Source organism: Aulonocara stuartgranti (assembly GCF_965226115.1).
Source record: "Aulonocara stuartgranti genome assembly, chromosome: 13".
In the NCBI taxonomy this organism is placed as follows: domain Eukaryota; kingdom Metazoa; phylum Chordata; class Actinopteri; order Cichliformes; family Cichlidae; genus Aulonocara; species Aulonocara stuartgranti.
The window spans coordinates 8195358-8208059 of NC_138949.1; the positions used below are offsets into that span (position 1 = coordinate 8195358).

General features: G+C 41.6%; 2 protein-coding genes across 3 annotated transcripts in view; one reads left to right on the plus strand and one right to left on the minus strand.

Moving 5' to 3' along the window:
• inpp5a (inositol polyphosphate-5-phosphatase A) overlaps positions 1-5204 on the plus strand; it is a 155333-nt gene extending 150129 nt beyond the window's left edge. For both annotated transcript variants that reach the window (XM_082556407.1, XM_082556408.1), the window contains 4 exons: positions 400-511; positions 3310-3378; positions 4662-4749; positions 5083-5204. In XM_082556407.1, the coding sequence (XP_082412533.1) occupies positions 400-511; positions 3310-3378; positions 4662-4742 (262 nt within the window). In that variant the 3' untranslated portion in view covers positions 4743-4749; positions 5083-5204. The remainder of the gene's footprint in view (positions 1-399; positions 512-3309; positions 3379-4661; positions 4750-5082) is intronic.
• A 1281-nt stretch (positions 5205-6485) lies between these two features.
• nkx6.2 (NK6 homeobox 2) lies at positions 6486-12207 on the minus strand. Its single transcript, XM_082556410.1, has 3 exons — positions 10967-12207; positions 10323-10495; positions 6486-9693 (listed from the first exon to the last, which is right to left on the minus strand). Exons 1-3 carry the CDS (start codon positions 11397-11399, stop codon positions 9445-9447), a joined length of 855 nt encoding a protein of 284 aa, XP_082412536.1. The 5' UTR covers positions 11400-12207; the 3' UTR covers positions 6486-9444.
• Between the last annotated feature and the right edge of the window lie 495 nt (positions 12208-12702).

A 12702-nucleotide genomic window follows, 5' to 3' on the forward strand; every position in this document is an offset into this window, starting at 1 on the left:
GAGAAACAGGAGATGAGAAAAGCTTAAAAAACAATGAATTTATACATGTTATGCTATTTTTTTTAAAAAGCAGTCTAGAGATATTTTATCTTTAAGATGTAAAAAAATATATAAACGACATCCAAAGTGTGGTCAGACCAATCAAAATACTGCATTTCTAATGCATGATTTAACCTCGGGTTACAGATGAGAGGGACCATCCAACCTGTGAGGTTTAGAAGCATCTGTGATGAGGGGAAGCAAGCATAAGTGCACATAACAAGGCACCATTAATGCTAAACAATATATGCATGTGTTGCTTGAATGCCAAAGTGGCACAGTTATCAAAAACACCTTATAAATATGCATAAATGAATGTTTGCCGTTTTTACAGATCATTCTGCTTGTGTGTTTCTTCAGTTATCCGTACAGTGAAGACAGCAGTCAGGGGAAGCAGTACATGAATACCAGATGCCCCGCCTGGTGTGACCGAATCCTGATGTCTCCCTCTGCCAGAGACATGTTGCTAAAGGTGAGCCTCTATTTCTACTCAAACCTCACCACTCTCCCCTCAGCTAAAGAGCAAGTGTCTTTATTAATGCCTCACTCTGCTCCTACAACTCCATCATCCTTGATCTGCATGCCCCTCCTCTCCTTTGGCACTTCACAGATGGAAGGATGAGGTGTCTGTAAATATTAATTAGCAATGATAAGCCATGGGTCCACCCAGACAGTATATATATCCAAACACTGGAGTTCCAGTGGGTCCCGTCTTCCTCATTGAGCGGCAGATCTGTCTTTTTACTCGCAGAGCTGAAGCCTGCCAGTCCCTGTTCGGCTTCAGATCCATCCCATTATTAACGCCAGCCAATCTGCCACCTCTGGAATCTCAGCCAATAAAACCCAGCTTTGTCTTTAGAGGCCTGACCCTTTTGAGCGCTGGAACACACGGGCTTTCATCTGTTAATGTGTGTGAAAGAGATGCAGCAGTGTATTGTACAGTACCAGTCCACAGTGGGGGGTTACTCAGGAAGTTTGGCTTCTTTTCTTCTTTTGTCCACAACAAATGAGAAAATTCCTTCCTGAGCTTTATTCTTTACTGACTGAAGCATCACAAGGACCCCGCTCCCATCGCTGTGTTACCATAGATTGTAAATTACAGAGACTGCAGAGGCTTAAAATATGGTAGCATGCGGTTTGTTTTTACCCACTTAAAGTGTCAGAATTATATAAGAGGGGATCCACGCGCACAAACAGCTGGTTCGCTGTTTGCTTTTCTTCCCCTCAAGCACCGGTTAATTGTTTGTAATGCAGGGACAGAGTGGAACAGTTAGTGTGTTCACAGATTGGCTGATGATTCACTGAGCGCACACTCTCTGGCTCCGAGCATTACAGATTGTTGAGACATGGGCCCGTAAACAGCCCGGCGTGCGGCGTCATCTATCATGGCACGGTCGGTTAACTTGCCATCATGTTATTTTCTGCTTGCCGAGCCCTAACACGCCAAAGGTTGCCCGCTGGCTGTGCGGCACAGCACCGGCTCCGGGAGCGGCGGTAATGAATGTTTAGCCGAGCGAGCGCTCCCTCTCTGCCGGAGGGCCCCGGGTAATTTGTTTATCTGTCTAAAGATTATGCAGCCCGAAAATCCACAATTTTATGCTGCCTTTGTAAATTATCAAGTGTGTGTTTGATGAATGTGTCTCAGGCTGCAGGAGGCAGCGGCACAGGAGCCGGCTGCCAGACAAATAGAGAGGAGGCAGCGCGTGGCCCGCTAGGAAAGGTAGTGAGGTGTAGGCACACGGCGTGCTGACCCGGCTCCGCTGCAGGATTGGTCTGAAGTTAATTTGGATTTGGCTTTATGGTTCATTCTCCGGCTCTCTGTCTCTTTCTTCTAAAGTGTCAGTGCCGCTCTCCACATCACAACCGGTGGCACACACCAACCTCTGTGTGTGTGTAAGTGGGGGCTGGTGGCTGTTTAAAAAGTCTTTAGTTCAACCAGACAAGTGTGATTTATACTCCAGTCTGCGGATTTATGTGCGAGTGGCTTCTTTGTGTGCAGGCAGTGATATTGAAACACGGTTCTCTCAGATAAGCACTTAGATTACACTGAGAGTGTATTAGGCCGTGAGGCAAATGTCCACTTTGTAAATTGCTCCTGCTTTTCATTTTTCTTCACGCGAGCTTAAAGTTAAAACTCAAAGCTCGAGGTGCGTTCAGCCACAGCTCAGTGCCGCTGCTCTCTGAGAATCGGGGTAACTATAATCAGAAGGAAGAAGTCCGACGTCGAAAAAGGACGTCGGGCTACAATTAGGTTTTTTTCTTCGTTTTCTTTGCCTGCTGTGATTCATTTTTGTGCCTGTAAATTAGCTTAATTTTACTAATAGCTGTGCCTGAACTAAGCATAAACTATTTAACATCCCCTAATTTACTTAGTAGTTATATCGAGCATTTATTTAAAATTTATCTTCATTACGTCCCATTCAATTGGAGAACTCATTGGGTAGCCTGCCTACTCGCCTTCTGGGGGCCACCTCTAATATTTTGGGGGTTCTGGAGGAGGCAGCATATCTTAATTAGCCAAGGCTTTCTATTCTGTCCACCCAATGCTGGTAAATTAAAAAAACAAAAACAGATCCATTTACCTCCATGCAACCAAAACCAGCTCCAAAGCGACTGATCGGATCACAGCAGAATTGCGTCCCTTTTCCAACAGACTCTGCATTATTCATATTCTAATGTGGGCTTTTTAACATCACATCACTCCCTAATATCAGCATTTCTCAAGCTGAATGACTAAGTGTCTCTCTGTTAGTGAACAACAGCAGTGCTGATATTATTAAGATTTTTCTGGCACCTAAACAAACACAACATTTTTAATCACGTGTCGATTGTGTAAAACAGCCCCTGTAGGACCTGATAAACTTTTACAAATTTCTAATAACTGATGAAGGAGGAATCTTCCTTTATCTGTCTGCACTTCAGAAACCGAGGACTGTAGTCACGCATCTTCTAAGGGAGGTTTTTCTTTGTCCTTTTTTCCAGCACACGTGGAACTTAGATGACGGGTGTAAGCTTAGTTCTGGTTTCCTAATGTGTAGGAGAGAAGCTCCTCAGTTGAAATTTACTGTTGAAACTGTTTTGTCCAGACGTTGCCTATTTCACTTTTCCAGCTGACTTTTATTTTGAAACCAGCTACATGATCCTCCTAATTGTGTTTAATGAAGCTGCTCCAGTTCATTCAATACCACGACACTAACATGTAGTGATTGTCCTGTGTAAGTGCGACCCCAACATTTAGATCGCACCACGTTTGATTTTGTGTCTCTGCAGCCTGAAAATGAAGAGAAGTCTATAGTCTATGATAACATTGGGCCCAATGTCTGCATGGGGGACCACAAGGTAACACAACCTCACTCACTGTGTGCGATTGTTCTGTGATGTGTTGAATATGCTGCTCTGGAGAAGCTGTGACCTGTGTGTCTGCAGTGTAAAACCAGTGTGTTAAAAATATTCTACTTCAGTTTGTACAAATATTTTACTTCAATACTTTCATTTTGAAGTTTTCTTCCTTTTTGGGGTTAATGTGACTGATTAACTTGAACTATTTAGTTGATAAAATCCTGTTTATATATAAGTAATAGCTTTCTTTTCAATTCATGCTTTAAAGAAGAGAATGATAGAGTTACAATGCTTTTGTTTAATTTTTAAAAAGGAAGAAAGAAAGAAAGTTAAGTCATAATTGTGTACTTATTTAAGTTCAGTTAAATTAATCCAGTGCGAGAGGTAAATGAAGCCTAAGTGAGCAAAGCATGCATCACATACTGTTATTATTATCATTCTGAAAACCTTTAACTTTAGGGTTCATCACCTTAAATAAATAAAAGCATTCGGTTGAAGTTTGTTGAGTTCTTCGGGTTGTCACAGTGAAATATGCTCCAAGTGTGAAGCTGATCAGTCTGCAGAGGCTTTTTTCTGACGTCACGTCTAATAGAATCTCTGCATTTGTCTTTATTTGATTACATGTGTTAGAAACCCAATCACCAATCCCTAGTTCATTTATATAACCTGTACAGTTAACAGCTTATCTTATTATTACTGAAGTCTGCAGAGTTTAAGTATAAAACTGGCATGAATTTCACTAGAACAATAAAACAAACTCTAATAATGATCCTGAATTTTCTCCTACTGTTAACTTTATTAAGCTATTACTGTATTTGTCAGGAAAATTCTGCAGAAAGTAGGAAAGTGGAAAAGATTTTTCCCATAAGGTCAGCTGTAGGGCTGAAGTCTGTGTAGTGTCAGACAGCAGGTCTTCCACTGAAAGAGAGGCGCCTTAAACCAGGTCTTTCATCACTACGCGGTGTGACACGGACGCTGTTGTGTGTGTGCGAGGTGACCTGAGCACAGCGGCAGACACTCCACCGTCCCTTACCTCCAAACCACACAACGCCGCTAAAGTCACAGCTGCCTATGTTTAAAAAATGTCCAGTGTAGTTAGCACACAGGCCCCAAAATGCTCCCGGACTGGTATGTGAGTTTAACCTGCATGTCAGAGGTGCTCACAGGGGTGGGTTGGTCGTTTCGTGGGGTGGAGGAGGGTGGGGTGTGTGTGTGTGGTGTGCTTCTTCCAGAGAAGTATGGAGTTTTCTTACCGTGGTTTGTCTCTGTCCCCCCCTCACCAGCCTGTCTTCCTGTCCTTCCGAATAACAGCGGGGGCAGGTAAACCTAATGCAAATAAGCACAAGTGTTGTGTGGTGCAGTGATGTCGTGGTAAATATCATTCTTTTTCTTTATCACAATTCTTCCCATTGTTGCTATTGTTCACTTTGATTTGCTTGACTGTTTTTTTCATGACTTTGCACAAGTGGCAGGCGTGCCTGCTTGAGGAGTTTTATTGTGAAATAAAACAGCATCGGTGCAGAAATCACAGTCACGCGAGATTGCTTAAAATGCTTCTCTTTTTTAAGAAAATCTCGTGCTGCAGCTCATGTTTGACCTTTTTAAGAATCATCAGATTTGTTTGATTAAAAAATCACTTTGGGTGTTGGAGGAGTAAAACTTTTTCCCACCCCGTCCCTCTCCCCTTCTTTTATTCCTCCGCAGGGAAGTGTTGCCAAAGGGGGGAGAACATATTCCGTGAAGCGCCTCTGTGAGAACACCCGAGAAACAAACAGGACACCGCACACACAGCGCACACACACGCACACACACGCACAAAAACACACCCACACACACACTTTGCACAAGCATACACTGAAGAACCTAGACAGACTTTGTTTCAGCAGTGCTGACCAGTTGCAGTAATCCAGACGCCTCATCCATACGAAAACCCCGACCCGGTTTCTTCCCACGAAACACTCGCCGAGATCTGGACGAGCCACCCGAGGGCCCGGCTTCCAGACGAGATACACATCGCTGACCTCATCGTTGCCATGCAACCCTCCCCCATTCCCCAGAGAAAAGGACAACCAGACGGACGGACGGACAACTCTCTTCCATGCCACAGCCTCATTGCCAAAACTCTAATTGAACACAGTCCTACTACATCCTTTTAGACACCGTACTTGGCATTTTTAGGTATGCCTCTATGTATAGAAGCTACTTTCCATACAGTATGTAAGGTGTTTTAAAAAACAAAAAAGAAAAGTGCAATGCAAAAAAAAGTTGTGTATCTATATTGTTAGGTTTATTTGTACATCGGACAGTATAACATAGACTCGTTGATGGTTTTAGTGCCGTTCTCTTCTCTGACCAAACTTTGCGGTCCCTTTGTTGGAATAGATAGAACTTCTAAGTTTATTTCAACAGTTTCTATATAAATACATATATATATTGTTTTTTTTTTCTCTTTTGTTTCATTTTGGTTTTTTGAGTTGTTCTTGTCGTTGTGTGCACAACACACAGCCATGCCTGACACATCAGTTGAGTCTTGTTTTATATACTGTACTTTTTAAAGAGATAATTTATAATTCTTACCAAAATGTTTATGCTGGAGTGCGTGCGCAGACACAGCGCGGCCGTGTCGGTGTTCCCACAGCCACGCTGACCTTTGAATAAGTCCATACAACAAGAGAGGAGTGATTTATTGCCTATCCAAGAATGTTTTAAGCAGTGCCATAGACCATGCAGGTGTGTGTATATATATATATGTATATATACATATACACATACATATATATTTAAAAAGATAATGTTTCATATATAGCACTCTCACATTATGTCATTCTTATTCTTACTCTAACTTATTTCTATAATATTATGGTTCTGAATGTGATATTTTAGGTAGGTTTGGGTGTCCTTAAAATGTAAACTGTCTTTTTTTGTTTTTTGTTTATTTTTGTTACTGCATTATGGTGCCAAGTATCCTAAACAGGAATGAAGTGTGTCAGAAATACTTAAGATAAATGAGAGAAACTCTAAAAGCAGGGGAGGGGCGTGGGGCAGAGCAGGGAGTCTTGCTATTTGTAATTGTTCAGTATGTAGCCTTCAGCAGCCTCCTTTGCAAATAATTGGAGCATTAGAGGTGATGGGAGACTTCTTTTTTTTTTTTTTTTTATCATCATCGATTTCATGTACTACACTACAGGTTTCAGACTCAGTGAAGCCATCAGATTGATCCTCCCTTATTATTATTATTTTTTCTCCATCTAAATCAAACACCAAGTGGAACTGTTTTTGTGCCTGCTGCAGAATTTATGTCATCTTTTGTGATTTGGTCCATAAGACAGAATGTTTATAAAAGTTAAAAAAAAAAAACTAAACAAAAAAAGTAAATGAAACCCTGCTTGTTTTTGTTCCAGCTGCTCGTTGTGAGTATACTGTAGGATTATAAGCTGCAGTTATTATTTTTTCCCTTCACTCCATCCTATAAAAGCAGATAGAGATTTTATTCCAGCCCCCTTTCAGGACGGCCTGGCCTCTACTGTAGGTGATGCAGTTCTCAAAAGCAATAAAACCCATTAGAGCTCAATGCCTATTCTGTCCTCATTCTTTCTCGTTTTTACTTCCTGGTAGACAACTTATTTTTTAATAACACAGAGAGAGCGCCACATTAACTATTCGAATACGGGCTTCCACCTCGTGTGCAGTGTTATTGATTTGGTCTCACTTTTTGCGCACTAGTGCCCAACAATACATTTTGTACGCAACTTTTCAGATAAAGAAAAAAAAATTGCGTCAAGTGAAATACGCAATGCAATTTGACCCACGTGTATGAGTCCTCGCTGCCTTTAACTGAGGCCTAAAACACATTTAAATGTCCACGTTAAACAATTCCGAGTATAAAAATGAGAAAAATGTTACATTTTATTATTATTTAACAAATATATAGAAATATATTGAAATACATAATTAAGCTTGAAACGTTTGGGGTCTTTTTAATATCAGCCTGTTCCCGCGGCCTCAGTTTAAAGAAGGATAACTTTTCCTTAAATCCGTCTTTTATGATGGCAGCTGTTCACTTCATGCACGGATTATCAAAAAGTCCAAGGTGGGATTTGAGTTTAATGAGCGCTCATTTGTGATTGGCTGAACTCTCCCATTGATTTGCCTACATAGAACTACCTCGGGTGTAGTTCCGCATTTCAGACAGAGGGGGAGCACTTCAAGTCTCAAGTATTAAATACAAGAACTCTGAACACCAAACAGTATAAAACCGCAATTAAGCTTTTTCTGAGATAAAGTAATAATAATAAAGGCTAAGGATCACTTTCTCTCCAAGAGCAACGTAAAGATTGAACAAAGAGTTAATTAATCTCCATTTATAAGATGGAAAATAAAACCTCCAGCATTGAAAGAGATGATTTATTGTTGGTCATTTATATGTGTTAGAAATCGATGTTTTACCTTTTTGTAATAATCATAATAATTATAATAACGCTTCATAATTTATGGAGGGAATTGTTTTTAAGTAAATAAATGATGATCCCACATAAATTGCACTTTTTGAAGAAAAAAAAATTAAATATTTTAAAAGACTCGTTTTTCCCTTACGCGCCACGCTTGTATAAAATATATAAACTTAATAATAACAACATCAGTTAACCCGCTTTCGGTGTCATTGCTGCCAATAAGGAAATTCACTTATCGATAGTCATGAATTTCTCTTTAATTTATATTAAGCCCATACATTAAATCAAAACCCAAAAGAAAACAAAAAGAAAAAAAAAGCTTGTTAAATAATTTATTCATAATACAAAGGGGGTTTACTTTTTTCTTTTTCTTCCTATAACCTTCCGGAAGCGATAATACTCTTTAGATCCAACTTAAAACGATGCTCCGGTTCTCTGCTCGGCTGCGTGATGAGGTAAAACAGAAACTCTGTCAAACTAAATAAAAGTGATGTTAAAAAACAAGCTGTGTGGTTTTTCTTGGTTTGTTTGTTTACAGTCATTATTTACAGCATTTAGCATTTTATACAATAGTGTTTCTGTAATGAAATGTAGAGTTCAATAAAACGTGACTTTACTCAGCAGGAAGAAAAAAAATAAAAAGCGGTATCGGAGGGAGTGATGAGCCCAATGCTGCCACGTTTCCGCTGCTCAAATCATAACTTACTCAGTAAAAAATATATATACACAATCTCACATACATGTTCATCTGCAGGCTACAGCACAAAAATCAGTCACTCGTCTCAAACCTGCCCCCTTCAAACAGTTTAGTCTGTTGCCTTTTAGGACAGTGGATACCCTGGTTAAACTGAGCTTTAGAAGCGTCACAGGCCCCGTTTGCACCTGCCATTTAAAACATGCGCCCGGGATCTGGATCAGTGAGGGCTACTAAAATAAACAAAAACAAAACAAACAAAAAAAATCTGTTAATACGTGTAAAATAAAAAACAAAATTTTTAAAAAGTGTGCAATCTCTTCAGATGAACGTATGAATACCGAAATGTATTAAAACATTTAGAGGTCACATTAGGAGCTGAAACCGTGACGTAACGTGACAAGCTGTAAAAATAATGCAACAAGTGCAATGACTTAAAGTGTAAACGTTTTGAGCTCAGCACTGATCCAAAGTAGGGTTGTTTTTTTAAAGAATATTTTCTTTACATTTACACCTGTTAAAACTCTGCCTGTATGCGTAAAAACTCATTTGCGTCTCCAGGACAGTTTCCGTTCCCAGCATCAGTGTCCTTTCAGCTGCATAAACATGTCCTCATCAGTCTTTCTCAAGTCCAGGAGGAAACACAGTTATAGCTCCGCATACAGCAGCGTCTGGGTGAGTTTGGATGCAACCATGTGCGTCTCCGCTTGGCCACCTTTTCGGTTTTTCCCGTGCGTCTGGACGCAGGCTTGGGAGTTTTACGCATTTTTCTATCTCTGCTTGAGGGTGTGTGGGGGGGTGGGGGAATAAAGGTGATCCCTTAAGAGGCATGTTGGAAATGTCAGGTGGAGATGGGCTCGGAAAGAGTGCGACAAGTCTTCGTGGGGACCCCTTTTCTGGGTCCCTCCCAGGCTGTGGGGATCACAAGGTGTCCGAGCTGTTACTGCAGGGGCTGATCAGCGCCAGGTTGGTAGCCTTGTGCTTTTTCAAGAGTCTCGTGATTTTTTCGTCGTCTGAATTTGGGTCCAGGGGTTTGTTGTACTCGTCGTCCTCCTCGTTGTCAGAGCTCTCCTTCATTTTCTCCGTCTCGGAGTCGTGCTTCTTCTTAGCAGAGGCCATTTCCGCTGCGTGCCTCTTCCGCCATTTGGTTCTTCTGTTCTGAAACCAAACCTGATGAGAAGAGAGGGAAGAAAAAAAAATAAAATAAAATAAAAAAATAAAGACACACAGATGCTCAACAGGTCCAGCACCAGTAACAGAAGCAGGAAATCAGGAGGTCCAAACAGTTATTTATCCACAAGAGAAACAAACAAGCAATAAAACCCCCCATTAATAATAAATAATAATAACAATAATAAAAGAAGACGAAGAAGAAGCTGCTTCTACAATTATTTTTAATTACTTTTTAATCCATTAATTTATTTGTGTCCAATCAAAAATAATAAAACAAAAACAGTAACCGATTAAAATGTAGATAAAAATAAGCTTCTTCTGCTTTTCATAATAATAAAAATAATGTTACTGTAGCACAGTCAGTTTCAAAAGTCTGGGGATAAAACATTTCCCATTATTATTATTATTATTATTATTATTATTATTATTATTATAATCATCATCAATTTATTTTATTTTTTTTAAATGAAGCTGTAGCATGTGGAAATAACCCTACACTTTCCGGCCTTGTAGCCGAATCTTCCCCAATTAAAGAAATCAAAGCGCAGATCAGCCTCAATTTATTTATTTATTTTATTCCCCACATGCTTCTCAGCCCTGAGCAGGCACGGTTTAGCGGTCTTTACCTTGACTTGACTCTCGGTCATTCCTAAAGAGTAGGCCAGCCGGGCTCTCTCCGGGCCGGCCAGGTATTTTGTCTGCTCGAAAGTTTTTTCCAGTGCAAAGATTTGCTGTCCTGAAAACGTCGGCCTGGAGTGTTTCTTCTTCCCGTCCTTGTCCACCATCATGTTAGCCTGAGCTGAGGAGAGATGCAAAATGTGTGGTTATATTAAGATATATTAAATTTATAGTTGGATAGTAAAACAAACAAAGATTGGATCAGTAAGTGTGATGCTCCTGGATGTGTCAGACCCAACTCTTCGTGATTACAGTTTTAATGCCACTGTGATGTTCATTCAGCGCCCTGTGTGGAAGTCTCAGTGTCTTTTCTGGTACTCTGACGTGGCTGTATAACAACACTGACCCTGTGGCACAGCATTCATAACGTGCAAACCTGTGTTACATTTGTTGTCGTGATTGTGTGAAACGCAGGGCAGGTGTACTTCTTGTAAGTTGGGGTTGTTTTCTCCCAAACGGGCCTCTTATTAACCAAAATAACCTCTGAATTCCAAAGAAAACATCACAGGGGAATGTCGGCTTCTCCCAAATGTAAACTATTCATTATATGTATAAAAAAGGCAGCCCAGAGGCACGCTCAGACGGGACTTACTAGGACAAGGAACCCGAGGGTCCCTCCACGGAGAGCCTTGCATCACCCCGGGCCAGAAGATGGGTGCCCGCCCCGGTAGCTCGGCCAGTGGCTTCGGATACCGCGACACCGCCGGGCTGAAGTACATCCCCGCCGCTGCTGCGGCGGCCGCGGTAGTTGCCAGGCCGTTTATCCGCGGAAATCCGGACAACAGCTGCCCGGCGGTGGTAATTGGTCTCCCCAGGATGTCGCTTATTCCGTGCGGGGTCCCCCCGGAGAACTGAGAGTTGAGGTTGGACAGCGGGGGCGCCTTGAAGCCCGCCGGGCTCTGCTGCAGCGCGTACGGGAACAGGGACGTCTTCATCTCGGTCATGTTGTGCAACGCCGCCAGCGGGGTGCTGCCCAGTACGAAAGCACTCTGCCGGTTAGCCTCCATCTGCCCGACCGCTAACATCTGTGAACATGAACCGCCAAACTCGCTGGGACAGAAACTGGAAGGAAACTAGCGGGAGTAGTAAAGGCGAGTAAATGCAGGCGCACAGCGGACTGCTGGGATTCAGGAGCCTGGCCACTTCTGCCGCCTTTTCCAAAGTATCCTGGGCCCGGAGGAAGACTCTTGAAATGTTAGAAAAAACTTGAACGAAAGCGAAGTTCTCTCTCGGGAGTGAAGAGCTCGGCAAAAACTCCAAAACGCCTCTCCGCGTGTTTATTTTGCTCGGAGTCTGTCAGCTGGGAGGAGGCTGCATGCGTCCGCCTCAGGAATCCTCGCGGAAATCGGACGATCTGATGATGGTTTTGATGGGAACCATTAAAAGGCTCGGCTCGCCTTTTCATAAATTCACTCGCTCTATGCTGGGAGTGAAGCGGGAGTCGCTGATAACAGCGCAGCCACCTGCACGAGCGTTATTCCCATTGGACAAGGCTGAGTGAGACGGCGCCCTGATTGGAGGAGACATAAACCCCGCTGCTGGACGGATGCTGCCTTGACGTGCTGTCGGAAATAAGACTGTTCCCCCCACTCCAGTAAAGATGCATATCAACGGTGCCTATTAGGACTGAGTGGATTTGTTTTTGATAGATGGAGATGCATGTTGGTGATACATTTCAGAGCAAGTCGGCAACAGAAAAGTCTGGCAGCGTAGCATATTGTTTCATTAATAATGATAACACTTTAATACTGCTGGCATAGAAATGATCGTTTTTTGGTTTTTTGTTGTTTTGTTTTTTTTAAAAAGGCGCTTTTTAAAAAAAACAGTATTTTCTGGTTTTACATTAGAGAGACGAGGCCTGAGGGTTTTTTTGTTTGTTTTTGTGTGTGCAGAAGCTAAACGTTGCTTAACATAGTGTAAAGCTGAATTAAGGATTTATTATTGTGGAAACCATCGTGTCAGAGGAACCTTGAATGCACCAACAGCCCCACTCCATTAAGATATTTGGTGGTGCTGTTAATGATGCGTCCTGCGCTGTGGAAATCATTGTTTCCACGTACTGCAACACTCACTCACTTACATTAAAACCTGTTAGCGCAGAGTACGGGAGGAGGTTAAAGTAGAAACGGAAACCGGACGAAGACTTCTTTGGGTAATTTCAGTGAAACGATTGTAATAATAAATATAATAATAAAAGTAATAATAATAATAATAATAATAAGTTCCACCCTTCGCTCGCAAAATTAGTTTTTATGAAGATTAAATTTATTTTTCTTGATATTTTTCCGTTATTTATAAATGGTTTTTTCTTCTTTCACTTTTGCACAA

Coding starts and splice junctions, on each gene's coding strand:
- nkx6.2 (XM_082556410.1), bottom strand. CDS start 11,399: ATGTTAGCGGTCGGGCAGATGGAGGCTAACCGGCAGAGTGCTTTCGTA. Junction 10,496..10,966: donor CCCTCGGGTTCCTTGTCCTA/GTAAGTCCCGTC, acceptor ATCTCTCCTCAG/CTCAGGCTAACATGATGGTG. Junction 9,694..10,322: donor TGACCGAGAGTCAAGTCAAG/GTAAAGACCGCT, acceptor TCTTCTCATCAG/GTTTGGTTTCAGAACAGAAG.